The sequence below is a fragment of the Stegodyphus dumicola genome, chromosome 11, assembly GCF_044657685.1.
Source record: "Stegodyphus dumicola isolate Sdum_Otavi_A_Nest chromosome 11, ASM4465768v1".
NCBI classification, from domain to species: Eukaryota; Metazoa; Arthropoda; class Arachnida; order Araneae; family Eresidae; genus Stegodyphus; species Stegodyphus dumicola.
Genome location: NC_140778.1, coordinates 106,943,674 through 106,962,609, shown reverse-complemented (window position 1 = coordinate 106,962,609; position 18,936 = coordinate 106,943,674). Strand labels below are relative to the sequence as shown.

The window sequence follows — 18,936 nt, the reverse complement described above, 5'->3', positions numbered from 1 at the left end:
TAGGTGCCCAGTGGAACTTGTGGCAAAAATGATTTGGTTAATCTTTAGATTATGGTAACTTGGCGATTTTTGGCGAAATTTTGGCGACCAATCCTGCTGCAGCAACCTGCTAGTTTGTTTTTGGACGCCATTTTGTTTTCAAGAAGAAAAGGCGTCTTTTTTTTTTTTTTTTTAATCAACATTTTTTTCCAACAATCTGCTAGCCGAATTACGTTTATGCTAGAACTTCTATGGAACAAAAGTGCTTAATCATGACGAAGATTAGGTGGGAAATTGGGAAAAAGTGCAGAATCGCCCACTGCTTGCCGCGTTTTTAAGAATTGCACATATACGGTATCCATGTACACGTCGATCTATTTTCACCTAAACATTCCAGAATTGTACAAAAATGGGATTGCGCACACTCTTGACTTTATCCATGTACACTGCTAAAGTCCTAGCTAGTAAGCTTTATCGCCTTACCAAAATGTCGCCAAACTACCTGTTACCATATTCCAAAGATTAGCCAATGATTTGTTTGTTGCCATCCTAAGTATCACACAAGATATGATCTAACTTAGATGGATTAAAAGCGTTTTAGTATCTGCAGAACAACAAAGCATACCCGTTTTTTAGATGAAAAATAAAATAAAAAAAGCAGTCTATCTATTGACAGGGTGTTTCTAAATGAATATCAGTGTTTTAACGCTTTGTAGTATTTATTACGTAGAACTTAAAATCATAATTTAAACATGAAATGAAAGAGCGACTCAAACAGTTCTGTTTGTAGCAAAAATGGCGACTAGTTAACAGGAAGCTTTTTGCAGAAAGAAACGTGCTTTCTGGATTAAGTTCAGCTGTGATCCCCCAAGTGATAATAACATCCGTAGACTGTTTCAACAGCTTGAAAATACCGACTGCCTTTGCAAAGGGATGAGACCGGACGACCAAGGGTTAGTGAAGAGAGTGTTGAGCGAGTGAGAGGTTGAGGTGATTTCTACCTGTAGGGGTTCATAAAGGATGATGTGTATAATGTGCTTCCACTAACAGCTGACCTACCCGATCTAAGAAACAGGATTAAGGCAGCTGTTGTAACAATTACACCACAAACACTAATCAACGGTTGCGAAGACCTGGGCTATCGATTTGATGTGTGCCTTGTGAGGAAAGGTGTACACATTGAATACCTGTAAGCTTGTAGGATAACTGTTGGAGTTGGTCTTTCATTTTATGTATTAATTATAATTTTAGGTTTTACGTAATAAATACTACCAATTCTTAAACCCCGATACTCATTTAGAAACACCTTATATTTACGTAACTATAAGCACTTTGTACGATCTTTTGCCATTTCAGTTGCAATAAATAAATCACTCGTCGGTAAAATTCCTCTAATTTACAGTAAAAAAGAAAACTTTGTAAGATCTTTTCGTATCTTGTATACCATCAAAGGTTTGAAGTCCAAAGAAATTTGAAACTATCAAAATAGATAGTAGACAAAAGGAGAAAAAATTTGGGGAATGTGCTTGATGCGATAAAGCTTCCCAACCGAAGTCCGTTGGTTTTATCTAACCCATTACAGCAGCATGAAATCTGGGCGTATCATCTAATAAGATAGCACATTTACGATTGATAAATTATACAGTTTTTGACAAAAATGTGCAACTATTGGCTATTAGCCAAACCATTAATGTTGACGTACAACTGTTAGCACTGCACGTCAACATTAAAGATTTGGTTATGTTGAAGCAACTCCCAGTAACGTATTCCCTTTATATACCACCATTTATCTAAGAAACACTTTTCGGAATGCATTCTTTCCTTCAGAGGGATACAGCAGGCTCTAAACACTTGATAAGTTAGACTGCTTGTCGCGTACCACAAAGGTACACGACACAGAGTCCTTCGAAGTTTCACATTACTTTATAAATTTTTTATCAACTGCTACCATTGGTTAAGAAAAATGATTCATTTCTGGAATGACAAAGAAATATATAAATACTAGTTTTCATTCGCTGATGTGGACTCACTTGTTCTGCTTTCTGATGAATTCCAATGCGTGCTTTAATCTTTTATCTGTTTTTACTGTATACATATAGAGTTTTATTAATTTATGTGCAGATGGATGTTGGGCGTTCGATGTGACTCATTCCAAGATCTGCTTAAATGCCATCTTTTTTTTGCCTGAAGCAAGATTGATCTTTATAGTGATTATAACCATCCCTAAATTTCTGTAACGAACGTCTGGTAAAGTTAACAGCTTGACAAATGTTTCGGCATACTTAAGATTGCAGTACTGAGTTTGTGAAACTCATGCACCTAACAATGTGTTATGTGCTTCTCATAATTTACTAGTTTAAACTATCTGAAATTTTTTTAGTGTAATTTACTCTTACAAGCACGTTGCTTTCGTACGCCGTTTGCCTACACGTTTGACCGATCGAAAATGCCAGTCATGCGCAATGTCATGCGCAACGCTAAATCCACAAGTAGTTTCCATCCGAAAACAGAAAGAATATTTTCAATCACATAATACACATTAATAAAACGTGAGCTTTCATTCTTATTTTTACAATAAAAATTATAAATTTGTCGGAAATATCTTTCCTATCAAAACTGTTTAGAATTAAATTCAACGTTTCCGATGTCATCACATTTATCGATTTTGGAAATATCTTTTATTATATTTATTACATTTATCATGTTTTTCATATATCTTGATTTGAATATTAAGTAAATGAAATCCCGGTAAAAAACGATAAATAATATTTTTTTTTTTTTTGTTTTTTGTTTAGATGTTGATGAATGTATAGAGAATCCATGCCCAGCACACGCACAGTGTACAAATACAATAGGCAGTTACCTTTGCTCATGCTCACCTGGATACAGAGTCAACATAGATTCTAATCAAGAATCTTGTGTTGGTGAGTAGTCCATTGTTTATAAACATGATTTCCACTTCGATCATTTATTTCTTTGTTTGCCTCTTCATGTTTTGTAGAATACTTAATGTTGCCTTTATCTTTCCGTTTAAAAATGCAAAATTCATTATGTGAAACAATATGTGTGAATTATTTGGGAGTTACGATAATGTGAGTGAGACTGAAGAATAATGTGAGTGAGACTAATGTGAGTGAGACCAATAGAACATTAGAGAAAAATGCATTGTAGAATTTTGTTGCGGTAGCAGCTATGTTTTGCTTGTGGTTAAGTGGTAAAGAAATTTCTTAAAAGGTCTGATTTTTAAAAATCTGAAGGCTGACAATTTAAACTAGTGTTTTCACATAGTGTGAATAGGGCTATAATAATAATAATAATAATAATAATAATAATAATAATAATAATAATAATAATAGTAATAATAGTAATAATAGTAATAATAGTAATAATAATAATAGTAATAATAGTAATAATAATAATAATAATAATAATAATAATAATAATAATAGTAATAGTAATAATAATAATAATAGTAGTAGTAATAATAGTAATAATAATAGTAATAATAGTAATAGTAATAATAATAATAGTAATAATAATAGTAATAATAGTAATAATAGTAATAATAGTAGTAATAATAGTAATAATAGTAATAATAGTAATAATGATAATAATAGTAATAATAATAATAATAATAATAGTAATAATAGTAATAATAGTAATAATAATAATAATAGTAGTAGTAGTAATAGTAATAGTAATAGTAATAATAATAATAATAATAATAATAATAATAATAATAATAATAATAATAATAAAATCTGAAAGGTTTCAGATTTTATTATTATTATCTGAAATCTGAAAGGTTTCAGATTTTAAATTATCTATTCTGAAAATCTGAAAGGTTTCAGATTTTAAATTACGTCTAAAGGGGCGTTTCTTTAACCTTTTGTGTGTTACTTTTATTTATTAAATATCGTGTTCTTCGCACTTAAATCATAAAATTCAGTTCAACAGCAATGTCGCAAATAATTTTAAAATAAAGCTATCTTTAGAATTTACGATACATAGTTCCGCGCGCTAGAGATAAAAAGGTTTCTCTCCCCCCGTAGAGTGTTGCCGTTGCTCGCTTTGAAACCGTCGAGTTTGTTAATCCAAAATTCGTTAAAGTTTTACAAAATATGAAATCTATAATAAAACACATTCCAAATTTCAAATTTGGTATTTCAGATGCCCATATTAGCAGTAGGATTACGTCATTCAAAATTGGGTGGTTCTAGGTACCGTTGTTTTATCACAATGCGAGAAATATACATCCATTTATGCAGATTCTTCATTATTTAATTTCTTCAAATATAATATAAGGCGATAGTATTTTGTGGCAACGATTTGAAAAGTGATGAAACCTTTTAAAGTTTTTAACGCAAAATCGAAAAACAAAACAAGACAAAGCCCCTTTGGACTAATATTAATAATAGTAATAATAATAATAATAGTAATAGTAATAATAACAATAATAATAATAATTCATTTCCTTAATAATAATTTAAACCGTTTTATTCTTTGTATTATAGTTTTTTAATTTATTGATGATTGATTCTATCAACTGAATTACTAACTGTTCGATTACATTAACTTGATTTTTAGGTATCGAAAAATAAATAAATATCATTATGTTAATTTAAGCGTATCTGCTCCTGTTGCTGTTGTTCCAGTTAAGATCTTATTTTCAGTTTAACGAGAGCTAGTACGCAATGTGCAGATAAGCGAGTGTCTAGTAGGTAATATGCTAAGCGGAGGGAGAGGGAAAAGAAATGAGAGAAACAAGCTTTAGAACTTTAACGATGCAAAAGCCGTTTATGTTCACATTACCTAGTGAAAATGTTGAAAACTCTTAATTCCCCATTTTAACGGAGCAAATCAGTTAATCTGCACATTAACGACTTTCGCACGTTATCGGTAATATATACAATTTGAGATTGGGCAATAAGATTAAACGGAATTAAATAATAAATTATTGCGAATTTTGTATATACGCAAGTAATTTTAATAGCATTATATATAAATCGTAGCATCCTTTGTATAATATGAACTGGCTCGAGAACGTGAAGCTCTGTCGGAAAAATAAGATTATAGAGCAGTGGTAGCGAACTTGTTTGAGGCCTCGTGCCCAAAACTTTTTTGTTTGAGCCCGCGTGCCCAATACCTCTTTGATTAGATCCCCATCGGAGAGTGGTTTACTATGTTCTGGATGGCACAGTGAAATTTGAAAGCTGGCAGTTGTTAGATGGTTTGTTGCGGAAAGATAATTGCAAAAACCAACTTTCTGGTAATTATAATTCCTCAATTTCCTTTCAATAAAGACCTTCTGTTCAGCTTCATCGAGTTTGGGAACGATCTTGTGGTTGGTGTTATAGGCTAGGGTTATGCTTAGGCCCTATGGCAGTGGCATTATGCGATAAGTAAGTCACGTTCAAGAACAGACTAAAAACTAAATTACATAGGATCATTTTATTGCGATTATTGATTAAGGAAGTAATATTTTAGTCGCGTGCCAGCTGATGAGGCTCTGAGTGTCAACTGTGACACGCGTGCCATAGATTCATCATCAGTGTCAGAACTACCGCGGAGATAGTTCTGACGACTAATTTTTGTCGCCATATTTGTCGAAAAGCCGCCAAAAATCGCTAAACTTTAAAACATTTTGGTTTTATCCATATATGTAACTGTATGATTTTAAAGTTTAAACTGTTTTGTTGAATCCTGTGAAAACGATAACGTGTTCTTTCAGGTGTTAAAATACATCAGTAAAATTTCAAATGTGTAAATGAATTAGAAAAAAAAAAAAAAAAAAAAAAAAAAAAAAAAAAAAAAGAGTTAAATTTAACAGCAAAATTTTTCTCCATTTTTCGTTTGAAGGAAATAACATTTTTATTAACTCCTGGGTAAAAAAAAAAAAAAAAAAAAAAAAAAAAAAAAAAAAAACTTATATTTGAGTTTCATTTATTACATTAATAGATAAACATTGCGTTCCACAAAGTTGCGAAAACAAAGAGTTGTTGACACATTTTGCGGTATGTCATTGATTACAAACTCATTCCGGATTGCTAGTGATAAAATTTCTCAGAGAAAGCTCTGTATGTTACGTTGGAAGCATCCGTAATCCCCATCTGTCAGTTTTATACTGTATGCAGACTGTTATTCTTGAAAAGTCTTATCTAGCAGTAAACCGGTAAGATTTCTGCGTTACCGCTGGCAACGGTAACTGTTTCTTTCCTCAATGTTTGATTTGGGGAAATATTTTTATCTGGAAAGATTACATCAAAAAGCACTCGAATTGCGTTGTTGAATGCATTATTCACAGAGGCAAAAGTCTTCAAAATTTACTTATCTTGCTCCGTTTCACCGGATTTTGTTATTTTTATAGTTACGTAAGATAACTGTTCATTGGTCGTTACAGCATTTTTTAAAATTTAAAATGTTTGGAGCGAAAGATAAATTCATGGACAAAAAATATAGATGTGCATTCATCGATGAAATTTATATCTATTGCTGTTCCTAGTTCTGCCCTTAATTTTTGATGTTATAGTAATTAAAGTTTTGGGCTATAACAGTGCTAACTGCAACTTAACAAAGACCATGTGCATCAAATGCATGGGTATGCATCATGTAAATAATATTTGAACTATTTGTTATAGTTTCGCTTGTCTTATCATTCTGTACAAAATGTTTGAAAAAAAAATGGTTGTAGGTTTTAATTTTGGGAATACTTATTCCTTTCCAACTGCGATCTTTTTAATGTAAGGTAAAGATGGTTTTGAAAACATAAGGGGACTGTCAAATACTGAAGGAAAAAAATCTACTTTTTATATTACCAGGTTATCAAAAGTTCCATTTCATAAAATATTCATTACACTTTAAAGAGTTAAGTACAATACAAAGCGTTTCATTCCCTTATATTGTATCTAATTTCATTCTTAGGCGTTGTAGCTCCGACGCTGTGGTTCCCCATACTCCAGTACCAGTTATGATGATTGGAATTGTAACGTTTTTAGAGTATTATATTACTTTTTCTTGCTAAAAGCGTCCCGTATAACATTGCGTTTATAGAAATTCAAAATTCCCTCACTTTTCTTATGAATGACAGTTTGTTGTTTGTTGTCTATGATTACTCCCATATATTTCATGCTTGTTACGAATTTTATTTGTGTTCCGTTATATAGGAGCCTCGGATTTCTTATACGAGTTCCTCCTCTGGGATATAATATTGCTGAAATTTTGTCGAGATTAAATTACAGATTTTCTTCTCTCTTTCAACAATCCATCACTACGACTATTTCCTGATATTTTTTTCGTTTTCAAGTGAGACTACTTTTACAAGTAGCATGAGATCGTCAGCAAAACGTATCACTTCTGCGTCTTCTGGTAGATCTTGTGAGATCAATTTCTTCATGATCAGGCATCGGTGTTTATCGATGGCTCTAGATATCGTTGCTTTTTCACATTATGAAAACACATCCATATGAAAACACATACATGCAAATTCTTCATTATTTAATTTCTTTAAATATAATACACGGCGATAATATTTGGTGGCAACTATTTGAAAAGTCATACATTCGTTGATAGAGATTCGAAGTAAAATGCCGTTTCGAGACTAATAGCCATTCTGTGCTAATAAATAAAAATAAAAATTAAAAATTAAAAATTCTTCATTCAAATTCAGGCTGAAATTACGGAAAAAAATTTTTGAGTATTTCATGGATTCATATTGAGAACGAAGACACATATTACTGAATAGTAACTTTGCTTACGAAGCCCAAATCAGGTATTTTTCTTAGAATTTCTTTGTTAGCAAAAACTCCACTGCATAAAATATTCATTACACTTTAAAGAGTTAAGTACAATATAAAGCGTTCCATTCACTTATACACAAAATTCCCTTATACACATTGTTAAATTGCATTTAATAGCCGTCAAAATGGATATTTTTGTTGAAGTATGATACACGGAATTTTTCGTGTTTACAATACTCCCTTTACATCGTACAAGGAACTAAAAATGTCCCTTTAAGCGTAATATAAAGTCTGAAAGCATTCTTATTAAAAGAGTATTTACTTATTTATTTATTTTTGCGTGCTTGGTAATGAAAAATAATTTAAATAAGCTTATCTATTCTGGAGTATCTGTGAATTTCCAAGCCTTATGTTGTATTTTATTTATTGCGGAAGAATGGATGCTTTAGAAATAGAAATTTTAGCTCTACGAAGGCGGTAACATTTTGTCAGTTTTAGAACATTCTACACGATGTTTGGATATTGAAATAGTTATCTGAGATGAAAATTCAGGGAAATAATTCTTATAGCCACGTTCATGGAATATCTTGTGTATTAATATAATTTATATTTTTGACTCAAAGCATATTTTATTCCAGAAATATGCAGTCCAAATCCTTGTGTGCATGGCCACTGTACAGAAAATGGCGATCACGGCTTTGAATGTCGGTGAGTAATTTTGCCATAGAATACTTATTACTTTGACAACAATGTAAGCTTAACTAGTCACAAATATTCTCTGAATAAAATTACGAGGGACAAAATTTACAATACTCTGCAAAATCAAAATTTTAAAGACTAACAAATAATGAATTCATTTCTCAAGCAGTTGGAATTTCCACGTAAATTATTTTATGTTGCATAAAACTGTGCCAGAAGAATTTTCTTGCCGCTTCGCATTTCTATAATTAAATCTTTATTCCATTTATGTAAACTTTAATTGACATTTGCTCAATATTGAATTGTTTTTATTAGTTACATACATTTTAGTCCAAAGGGGCTTTGTTCCTGAAGGACTATTGTTTTCGTTTTGCGATTTTGAGTTGGTTCACTATAAATGTCCGTTTCACTTTTCAAACTGCTGCCACCCAATGTTAGAGTCCTGCATTATATTTGAAGAAATTAAATAAGGAAAAATCTGCATAAATGTATGGATATTTTTCGCATTGTGATAAAACAACGGTACGTAGAGCCATCGAAATTTGAATGACGTAATCCTCCTATGGGCATGTGGAAGATCAAATTTGAAATTTGTTTTATTATCGATTTCATATTTTGTAACACTTTAAGGAATTTTTGATTAACAAACTCAAGGATTTCAGAGCGAACAATAGCAACTTTGTACAGAATTTTTTTTTTTTATCTCCAAAGCCCAGACTCTGTATCGGAAATTCTAAAGATATGCTCAGAACTATTTTGCGATATTGCTCTTGAACTGAATTTTATGGTTTAAGTGCGAAGAACGTGATATTTAATGAATAAAGGTACAGACAAAATGTTGAAAAATTACCCTTTAGACGTAATTTAAAATATGAAACCTCTTATATTTTTTAATTTTTATTAACTTCCTTGTACGAAGCAAAAAGGAAGTATTGTAATCGCGAAAAGTTTCAAGCAACATATTTCAACGAAAATATCCATTTTGACCGCTATCGAATGCAATTTAACGATGTTTTTGCATGACATCTGTACGTAAGGATGTACAGATATCACGACTGACTGGCTGTAAAAGACTCTTTTCCTCCAAAAAAAATAATAAAACTGCTTTAAAATGAATTCTGAAGAGAATTTTTTGTGGTATCTGTACCTACGTAGTATGAATCTCGCATAACTCAAAAGAGAGTAGCCTCAGAAAGTTGAAATTTTGTATATACGACTGCTATAACATGTAAATATGCTCGCAATTTGGTTGCAATCGGCCACGCTAAATGTATATAAATATATTTATATATATATCCACTATGTTACCCGGCTCAATGAGCTCAGTTTCTTTACTCGATGCACAACGTTGAATCACCATTCCATATTCTCATCATTGTTAAGACTAGAAGCTATGCAAATATTTTTCTAGCTTGCGTTTAAAAAGAGAACTAAACAAATTTTAGAACACTTGTTCCGTGAAATGAAGTCCATTTTTTCATTCTTCGTACTGTTCCTTTTCCTTTTCAGTTTCCTTCATTCCCCCCTCCTCTAAAACATATTTACTTTTCCAAGGAAAAACGGTCGCTGACAGGTAAATAAGAACTCTGAACATAAATTCGAAAGTGATCTAAAGATAATGCAGAAAACATGTTTCAGCATTTAACTAAAATTGTGTAACTTAACTCTTTTATATATTTTATTCGTTTTAGTTAACAATATCAAGAAAATTAATAATGAAAGAAAATCACTTTCTTTCCCAATCTCTTAGAAAATGATTTCTTCTTATCAGCTTGGGAATTAAATGTGTGCTATGTCATTGCTTTCAGGCTCTTGTCTGTCCAATGGCGTATATTCACATTCAGTTCATGGAAACATGTTTCATTTAGGGATAGAATTTCATAATCACTAAAAATCATGAGGCTGATTACAATGAGGGATTAAATATCCATCATTGTAGTGATTGTAGGTTAACTAAAATACTGCTATGATAAATTGCATTAAAAATTGTGAAAAACATTTGTTTGAAAAGTGATGTTTCAACCTATCCATTGTAAGGATGGAAATCCTGCGATGATTAGCTTGACAGTTTAGCAAGTGTATGCTAGAATTTAAGATTAACTAAAAAATTCTTCTGGTATATTTTATTGTCATCGCAAATATGTACCAGAGAAATATTTCAGAAAAATCAGGTCGGAAGAATATATATATGTATATTTATTCTTCAAGCTAGCAGGGCAAGCCCGTACGTTATTGTATATTTTGACTAATAGCAGACCGCTATTTATTTTATTTTTATTTTAATTTTGTTTTGCTCGGAGTTGCATTTACTTTTTCTTACACCTTAATGTGTTTTTCTGCGGACGCGTCGGGAAATTGGAACAGAGAATTGAAGCTCCAAAAAGAATTTTTTTCGGGACAATTCATATTATTTAAAAAAATGTTTTCGTCAAACAAGAGCTTCAATTGTCTGTTTCGGCGAAACGCGTAATGGTGTTAGCCTGGTTCGACATTCAACTATTTTTCCCTTGAAAAGCCTGGTTGGAAGTCGAATTGGGCTAATTTACCATTTTCCGCTTTGTAATTTTTGTAATTTTTATAATTTTTGCAATTTATGTTTTAATTATTTTGTTTTAATTTTGTTTGAACTTGTTCCGTCGATCTGTTTTTTATATGAGTTAACTTTTCACATATCACATCGATAAGATTTGCTCTTTTTTTTTTTTTTTTTTTTTTTGTGCATTCACATGTTTCCCACATTGATTTTAACAGTTTTATGTTCTGTATTTTATTTCGCGTGTAAGCAGTTTTTTCACCTTTCCATGTTAATATTTTTTAAAAATTACTTCCATGTTAATATTTTAAAAAATACCGCGTTGAACCTTTTCTTGGAGCCACAGCTCATGCTAACTTTTTAGCGAGCTCACTACAATAGTTCTTCCTATTATTTCATATTTTTGCAGCATTTTGAGCAAAATTTTTAAGACCAAATAGGTCTTACCACCAATTGTTTGTTAGCTTTTCAATTTCTATTTCAATTATATATATATATATATATATATATATGTAAGAAAAATAAAGAATATGTAAAAGATTAAACTAGCAACGTAAATTTCCCTTCTCAATTCTAAAAATAGTAACCCCTCTTTGCACTGCTTCATTTCGAGACTATTCTATGTCATATGATTCTTACGTAATTATGATGATGTAAATGGAACTAAAACTCAACCAGCCAATAGTAATTTTACAGCAATATTAACTGTCCAATCAAAATGCTTTGAGAACCAAAACTAACCCAGTCTGACTTAAGATTTCATCCCGAACATTACGCACTTTCTTTCTACGCTTTAGCCTAGCTGGACTGCTGTCTGCTTCTCCTTTCTTACTGCAAAATTATTAAAATGTAAGCCTTTTGGAACAAGCACATTTAGTGTGCCGAATTCTGTGTAGCCGCAACATATTTTGAAAATAAAACTGAAGATTTAATCTGCCTTCGCCTCCAGTTTCCTGCTCATTGCATCTGAGTCGACAGGATGTATTACATGTATATAATGCCTCTACAAATGGAGCCCAAATTAAAAGGTGGTGGACGATAATGCATCACCATCAAGATTTGGCGACTGGGTCCTTTAAACCCCATTCGCCGTTTCAAAGGGACAGTATGTAAGGTATTTTCTTCTTCCTTTCAACATGCCTTCATGGTGTAACAGAAAGCATACACGACGCGTATTCGTGGGGCCCAGGGTTCGTGTCCTGGTGAGGGCATTGCATATCTTTCATGCCTCCTGCTTTAGAAAACCATAATGACTCAACAAATTCAAGGTCTGACCAAACCAAACACGTAGAGAAATCAAACTAAATGAAATTAACGTGCAAACGTTATTTGAATTTGGGAAAAATTCGTAAATTTCAGGTGAAATTGCATTTCTCATATGTCAAATACTATAAAATTTTGAGGTATCCGTTTGAAACATGAAGACTTTATAATTATATTTAAGGAGTTTTATGGTTTCGTTTTCAATCACTTTTATCGGTTTCCTATGCGTGAAGCAGCGAACCAATCAGATGTAACGTGATTAGCTTTATCATTGCGAAATAAAACTTATCACAAGAATAGACAAAAAAAACCTTTCGTTTTGATACTTAATTTGAATTTTCTGAGCCTCATTGCAAAAGTTCAGAGTTCAGTTATAAAGTTCAGAGTTCAGTTATAAAGAGGCTACTCTATTACATCAGAGAAAATCTTTCTGATATACGTTGAGATCTTGAGAAGAGCGTTGTTATTAATTGATATCGTGGCTTAGGGATTGAAATATTATAACCCTCTCCAATCACAGCTCCGCAGACATGCACGTGTACGCTTACCCGTTGGACTGAATATTTGCATAATTCTTTGTAGACATAATTAGTACCTTTGGTTCTACGCCTTTTGTAAAATAGATATAATATGGAAATTATTTTAATTTTTCAAACGAGTGTAGTTCTTTGGAAAGATAGAAGCTCGAGAAATTAACAAAACAAAAGTGGTACCACGTCGCTCATACATCTTCTTTAAACGCTATAAAATTAGAAATGGCTAGGTGTTGTAAAGCATGTGTGAAAGATTCCTTTTGCCTCCATTTCCTATGGTTATTCTTCAGAGACAACGACCATCAAGAAAAGTGATTGGTTTCTTCCTCAAAAACCACTTTCGGGCTCTTGAGATGACATTTTGAGGAATAGAATATTGAGCTCTCTGGCTCTTTTTACCTGTCTCAAATCTGATCACTTTGTAAGATCTGTCTCTTCTTTTCCACATAAACTAATCTAGATTTTACAATGAACCTGACGAATTCTCGCCCAGGCGTTTAGTTATTAACAACACAGAAGAAGGATGAAAAAATACCCTTTATTAATTCTAACTAAAAGAACAGAAGGCACTACCTTCGTGATTTACCATAACACAATAATATTTTTTAATCTTACACACATGCACACTCACACATGTATATATATATATAAATGTAAGATAAAAAATATGAAAGCAAACTTCTAATTTTAATTGCCTATAACCTCTTTTATTTTTTTGTTTAATTTGGGCACTTCCTCTGTCTATCTTAAATACAGCGCTATAAGGCTACAAGGCTAAAAAACATTCAAATTAATCATGCAATCCTACGTAACGCTTAATGCAAATATCTCTTACGCAGTCAAATAACTGTAAACCAAATCTTTTCTAACCCGAGCTGAAAGTTTTGACTTCCTCTGTTCTTCCTCTGAATTAAACTACGTTTCTTTTCGCTTATGCTTTCCTACTGGTAAGACGCTCCTCATACATGCTGCCGCTTACTTAAGATGACGTAGTACTTTAAAAAAGGTATACATGGAAATTATGCTTTCCTACTGGTAAGACGCTCCTCATACATGCTGCCGCTTACTTAAGATGACGTAGTACTTTAAAAAAGGTATACATGGAAATTATTGCATTCAACTATGATTGAAAAATGTCTTATGTACAGAGAGATGATCTTATGTGAATTATTCTGCAATAAAATTGATTCGAAACGCCCATATATGGAATTTTATAGATTATGCATTCATTCTTCCAACTACGCTATAAAATGTCTTCAGAGGCCAGAAATTAAAGTACCGGATTTCTTCATTTACGCATTAAAACATGACATATATATATATATATACATATATTCGCTACATTATTTCGTTAAAGGTGAAACCTGGCGGTAACATTTAGTGGCTGTTGAAAAGTGATACGGACAAAGAATGAGGTTTGAGTCTAATAGCAAATCTGGTGCTTTTGGAAAAAAATATTGAAAGGATTCAGATTTGAACCTCGCATGAGAGGATCTATTAAAGTATTTTGTGCTATTGCTGAACTCGTAGTTTACCAAACTGCTCTTGGACTTCCGCTACTGTGTTGGCATTAATTTATTTTCAGTCTTTTCTTAGTTCATCCTATTACATATTTTAACAAGATAACTTGCGCAAATTTTTACGTCTTTTTTATTATTTTTTCTGTCATTTTTAACTTAAATTAACTTTATTTATTAAATATCCCTTTCTTCGCATTTACGACGCAAAAGATCCAACAGCAAAATCTTAAAATAATTCAAAAAAGCATATGTTTAGAATTCCCATTAGAGTATCAAGTGTTTTCATACATTTTTCAAAATCCGCTATATTACTTCCTTTACAGTTGTCTTTATAATCTGCCGTTAGAAATAAAATTTAAAAAAAAAGACTAAAAAAAAATCTGAGAGGTTTTTAGATTTTAAATTACGTCTAAAGAGCGTTTTTTAAAAATTTTGTGGTTACCTTTATTTATTAAATATCATGTTCTTTGCACTTAAACCATAAAATTCAGTTCAATAGCAATGTAGCAAAATAATTTTAAAGTGAGCATATCTTTAGAATTTCCGATACACAGTTCCGCGCGCTGGAGATAAAAAAAGGTTTTTCCCCTCCGCGAAGAGTGTCGCCATTGCTCGCTTGAAATCCTTGAGTCTTTTAATAAAAAATTCATTAAAATTTTACAAAATATGAAATCGATAATAAAACAAGTTCCAAATTTCAAATTTGGTCTTCTACATGCCGATATTAGTAGGATGATGACGTCAATCAAAATTCGATGGCTCTATGTACTGTTGTTTTATCACAATGCGAGAAATATGCATACATTTATGCAGATTTTTCCTTATTTAATTTCTTCAAATATAATGCAGGACTCTAACATTGGGTGGCAACAGTTTAAAAAGTGAAACGGACATTTATAGTGATTCAACGCAAAATCGAAAAACGAAAACAATAGTCCTTCAGGAACCAAGCCTCTTTGGACTAAACAAGTATTATTTCGTTAAAAATAACACATGGCGATAACATTTGGCGGTAACAACTTTTTATTTGAAAAATGGTACGTCAAAAAAAGTGAGGATAGAGATTTAAAAAAATTTGGTAGATAAAATTATCTACAGCATTTTTTGCACATTGCTAATAAAGCTATCAATATGAGACAATAAAAGTGAAAATAAGCTGTAATTATTTGACTTGGATAATAATAATAAAAAATTAAGGTAACGTTAATGATGCAAGCGGAAAAGGATATTTTCTTAGTGATAGACAATTTACGTAATTATTGCGTCGCTACTACAATTGAGATAAATTATTAGTTTAGATAGATCAGTGATAAAAAATATGACATATTCATTTTCACATCCTCAAAAAGTTAAGAATATTTTGATAATATTTTAAATCAAAAACATAATGAACCACTTTTAAAATTGTTGACACCAAATATTAGAGCTCTGCATTATATTTAAAGATTTTAAGTAATGAAGAATTTGCATGAATGCATGTATGTTTCTAGCACTGTAAAAACACACGGTAGCTAGAGACATCAAATTTTGAAAAACGTAGTCCTCCACTCGAATATGGGCATCTGGAAGCCCAAATTTGGAATTTGTTTTATTATCCGTTTCATGTTTTGTAAAACTTTAAAGAGTTTTTGATTAACAAATTCAACGGTTTCAAGGCGAGCACTGTACCGAAAAAAAAAAAATCATCTTCAGCGCGCGAGACTGTGTATTAAAAATTCTAAAGATATGCTCTTTGTTAATATTTTGTTATATTGCTGTTGAATTGAATTTTATGGTTTAAGTGCGAAGAACACGATGTTTAATAAATAAAGGTAACCCACAAAATGTTACAAAATCGTCCCTTTGGGCGTAATGTAATATCTGAAAGCTTTTAGATTTTTTTTTTTTATCTTGCATAATTTTCTGACAGAAACGAATAAAGTAATTTTGGAAGTGTATTACGTAAGCATGCATATCTTTTGTTTTGTCTTAAATACTCAGTTTTTCAGCATTATAAGAATGAAGAGATACTCATGCAAATAATACAAATAAATAATACAGGTACAGGTTGAAATGTAATAGGGCACCCAATGTTTCGTATAATAAATGGATATAGCCCTGTTACACTTCCATTTTTATTAATTTTGAATGTAATAGATAAATAATAGTTTACAATCGGTGCCTTTGCCCTTACAAACTTTGGAATCATTTTCAGAATTTTGGTATACAAATGATACAACTATCGATGTAACGTACGTACCTGTTCACATTTTGTACCTATTAAAACTAGCCATTCCCACGGCCAGCCGCAAAAATATTTATTATATATGTATAAAAAAGCACATAATAATTTTAATAAATCCAGCTAATGTAATTTCACGAATCCATTTTGTAATTACTAATACTTGAAATGTATCTGCCTTTATTGCTTTTCAATTGCTTAGTTTGTTAATTAATAAAAGAATAAATTGGAAAGAAAAATTAAAGAGCTAATGCTTTCCTGAACGATAAAACACCGCAGCTTGGAATACAAAATTATTTTTATTTGGGAAGTGGCAACACATTCTTTTTTAAATCGCTGAATTTATTAATTAAATTATGAGGTATTTCTCCGCCTTCGTGTTGTAGTGATCAGCATTCTGGACGCATATTCCAGAGGTCCGTGAACATTGTTCATTTTTCATCTCACCTGCTTCGAAATAACTTAATGAATCCACAGTAGCGCCCGAACTAAAACAGGGGGTGGATGTTGATTCTCCACCACCAGGATTTGGCGATTGGGTCTCCTAAACCCCAGTCGCCCTTTAAAAGGGGGAGTATATAAGGTATTTCTCCCACCTTCTTAACATGCCTTCGTGGTGTAGTGGTCGGCACGCTCGACGCGTATTCGAGAGGTCCGTGGTCCGAGTTCTGGCAAGGGCCTTGCCAGTTTCAGAGATTATTGAAGAATTTAAGTAATTTGGATTGGATTACTCAATTATGGCAAAGCACACGAGGGCTATCTGCCTAAAGGGAGGGATGCCTTCGTGGAGGACTTTCTAAGGGAAACTGGCTCGTATACACGTTACACATGGGGAAAACCACGAAAACGCCCATGCAGCCAGCCCGTTCGCGGGATTCGAACCTCAGACCGAACTACCAGTGTTCAGCGTCTTTACCGCTCGGCCGCTGGTGGGCCCTTAAGTAATTTGTATGGCCATATAAGGGCCAGATGGGGATACAATAGCTACTTTTTGAAGACAGAGACGGGAAGAAACATAAATACAATTATTTATGATGATTTAAAAATTAAACCAATACCGGAGCAGATCCTAATGGATGCTTTGAGAGAACTTACGAATTATGATCCCACTGTGGAAAGTGTCGTGAAACGACCTAGGTCAGTTCACCACAATATAAAGTGGTAGCTGTAAATATGTTATAGTTTTATCCAACTTATCTCATTTTATTCAAGTATTTAATAAAGCATTTAATCCTAGTATTTATCCAAGTATTTAACCAAGATTTATTACGTGTTTGTGAATTTGTGTTTGTGTTTACTACTAAGAATATGGACTTAGTGCCTGGATGGGCAAAGACTTTTAGTGTTATTTGTACAAAGTGTAAATAATTGAACTCACCAAGGCCTACCACCGTGGATCTAACCGTATTGGCTAGTACCGGTCACGTGATACTCATACCCTGAATTCTCAAGAATTAGATATTATTCTCTCGAATCTCTCACTAAGCAGCTTTATGTTCTTCAGTCAGGACTCAGATGATTTTCATGACTTAAAAATTGAAATTTTTGCTATTATGTTAGTGTACGCCACTTTAAAGCTCTAACTTCCTGATCTCTCAGACTCTTATTTTCGCCTTCGGGTGAGTGGCGTGATAGCGCCCTAAATGTTTTCTACAACCGTGAATGGCCGTATGGCAAGTTAGAATGATCAAATTTAAAATCTAAGAAGTTGATACCTGTAATGAAAGTAAAGCATAAGCATAAGAAGCATGTTGCAATATCAGAACATAAAACACAAAACATAAAATCTACAATACAAATATAAAATATTAATAAAACATATATAGAAACATAAAGCATATATAAAAAGGAAATGCATAAAAACACTGCTCATAAATACTACATAAACAAATACTAAGCTATTATGAATGAAATCTTATCCGTATTCTCAAGAAAGATGTGCGTCTCCATGACGCCAAAATTCAACTGTCTGAAGAACTCAAACCGCACACAGCAAAGACAGTTCTTCAAATGGGGTCCTTGAACAACAAGTGAGTGGTGAGTGTTTCAACAAAATTATCTTTAGCGGTGAGCCACATTTTTATGTTGATGGCTTTGCAAACAAGCTGCATTTGGAATGATGCAATACGTGCACATATGTTTCATGAGAAGGAAATGTTTCTCAAACATGTCACTGGATTTGGGTCTGAAAGGACAATCGGACCATTTTTCTGCGAAACGGCTGCTGGGAATGCTTAAACAATCAATAACAACCGCTACCGAGACACGATAAAACTTTTTCGTGGAATGGAGCTAAGACGGATGGTATGGAAGACGCATGGTTCCAACAGGATGGTACCACTTGCCACATATCAGCTGGTAATTCACAAGCAATCAATAACAAACGCTACCGAGATACGATAAAACGTTTTGGTGCACTGGAGCTAAGACGGATGGTATGGATCTGGAAGAC

The 18,936-nt window shown here is 32.5% G+C and overlaps 1 protein-coding gene across 4 annotated transcripts in view; it reads left to right on the top strand.

The window, feature by feature from the left end:
* The window catches only part of LOC118199903 (uncharacterized), a 134,938-nt gene that overhangs the window by 97,168 nt on the left and 18,834 nt on the right, over positions 1-18,936 (top strand). For 2 of the 4 annotated variants that reach the window (XM_085827052.1, XM_085827051.1), the window contains exons 19-20: positions 2,775-2,903; positions 8,354-8,423. In XM_085827052.1, the coding sequence (XP_085683178.1) occupies positions 2,775-2,903; positions 8,354-8,423 (199 nt within the window). The remainder of the gene's footprint in view (positions 1-2,774; positions 2,904-8,353; positions 8,424-18,936) is intronic. The other 2 variants (XR_015044086.1, XM_085827053.1) reach the window with 1 other exon arrangement.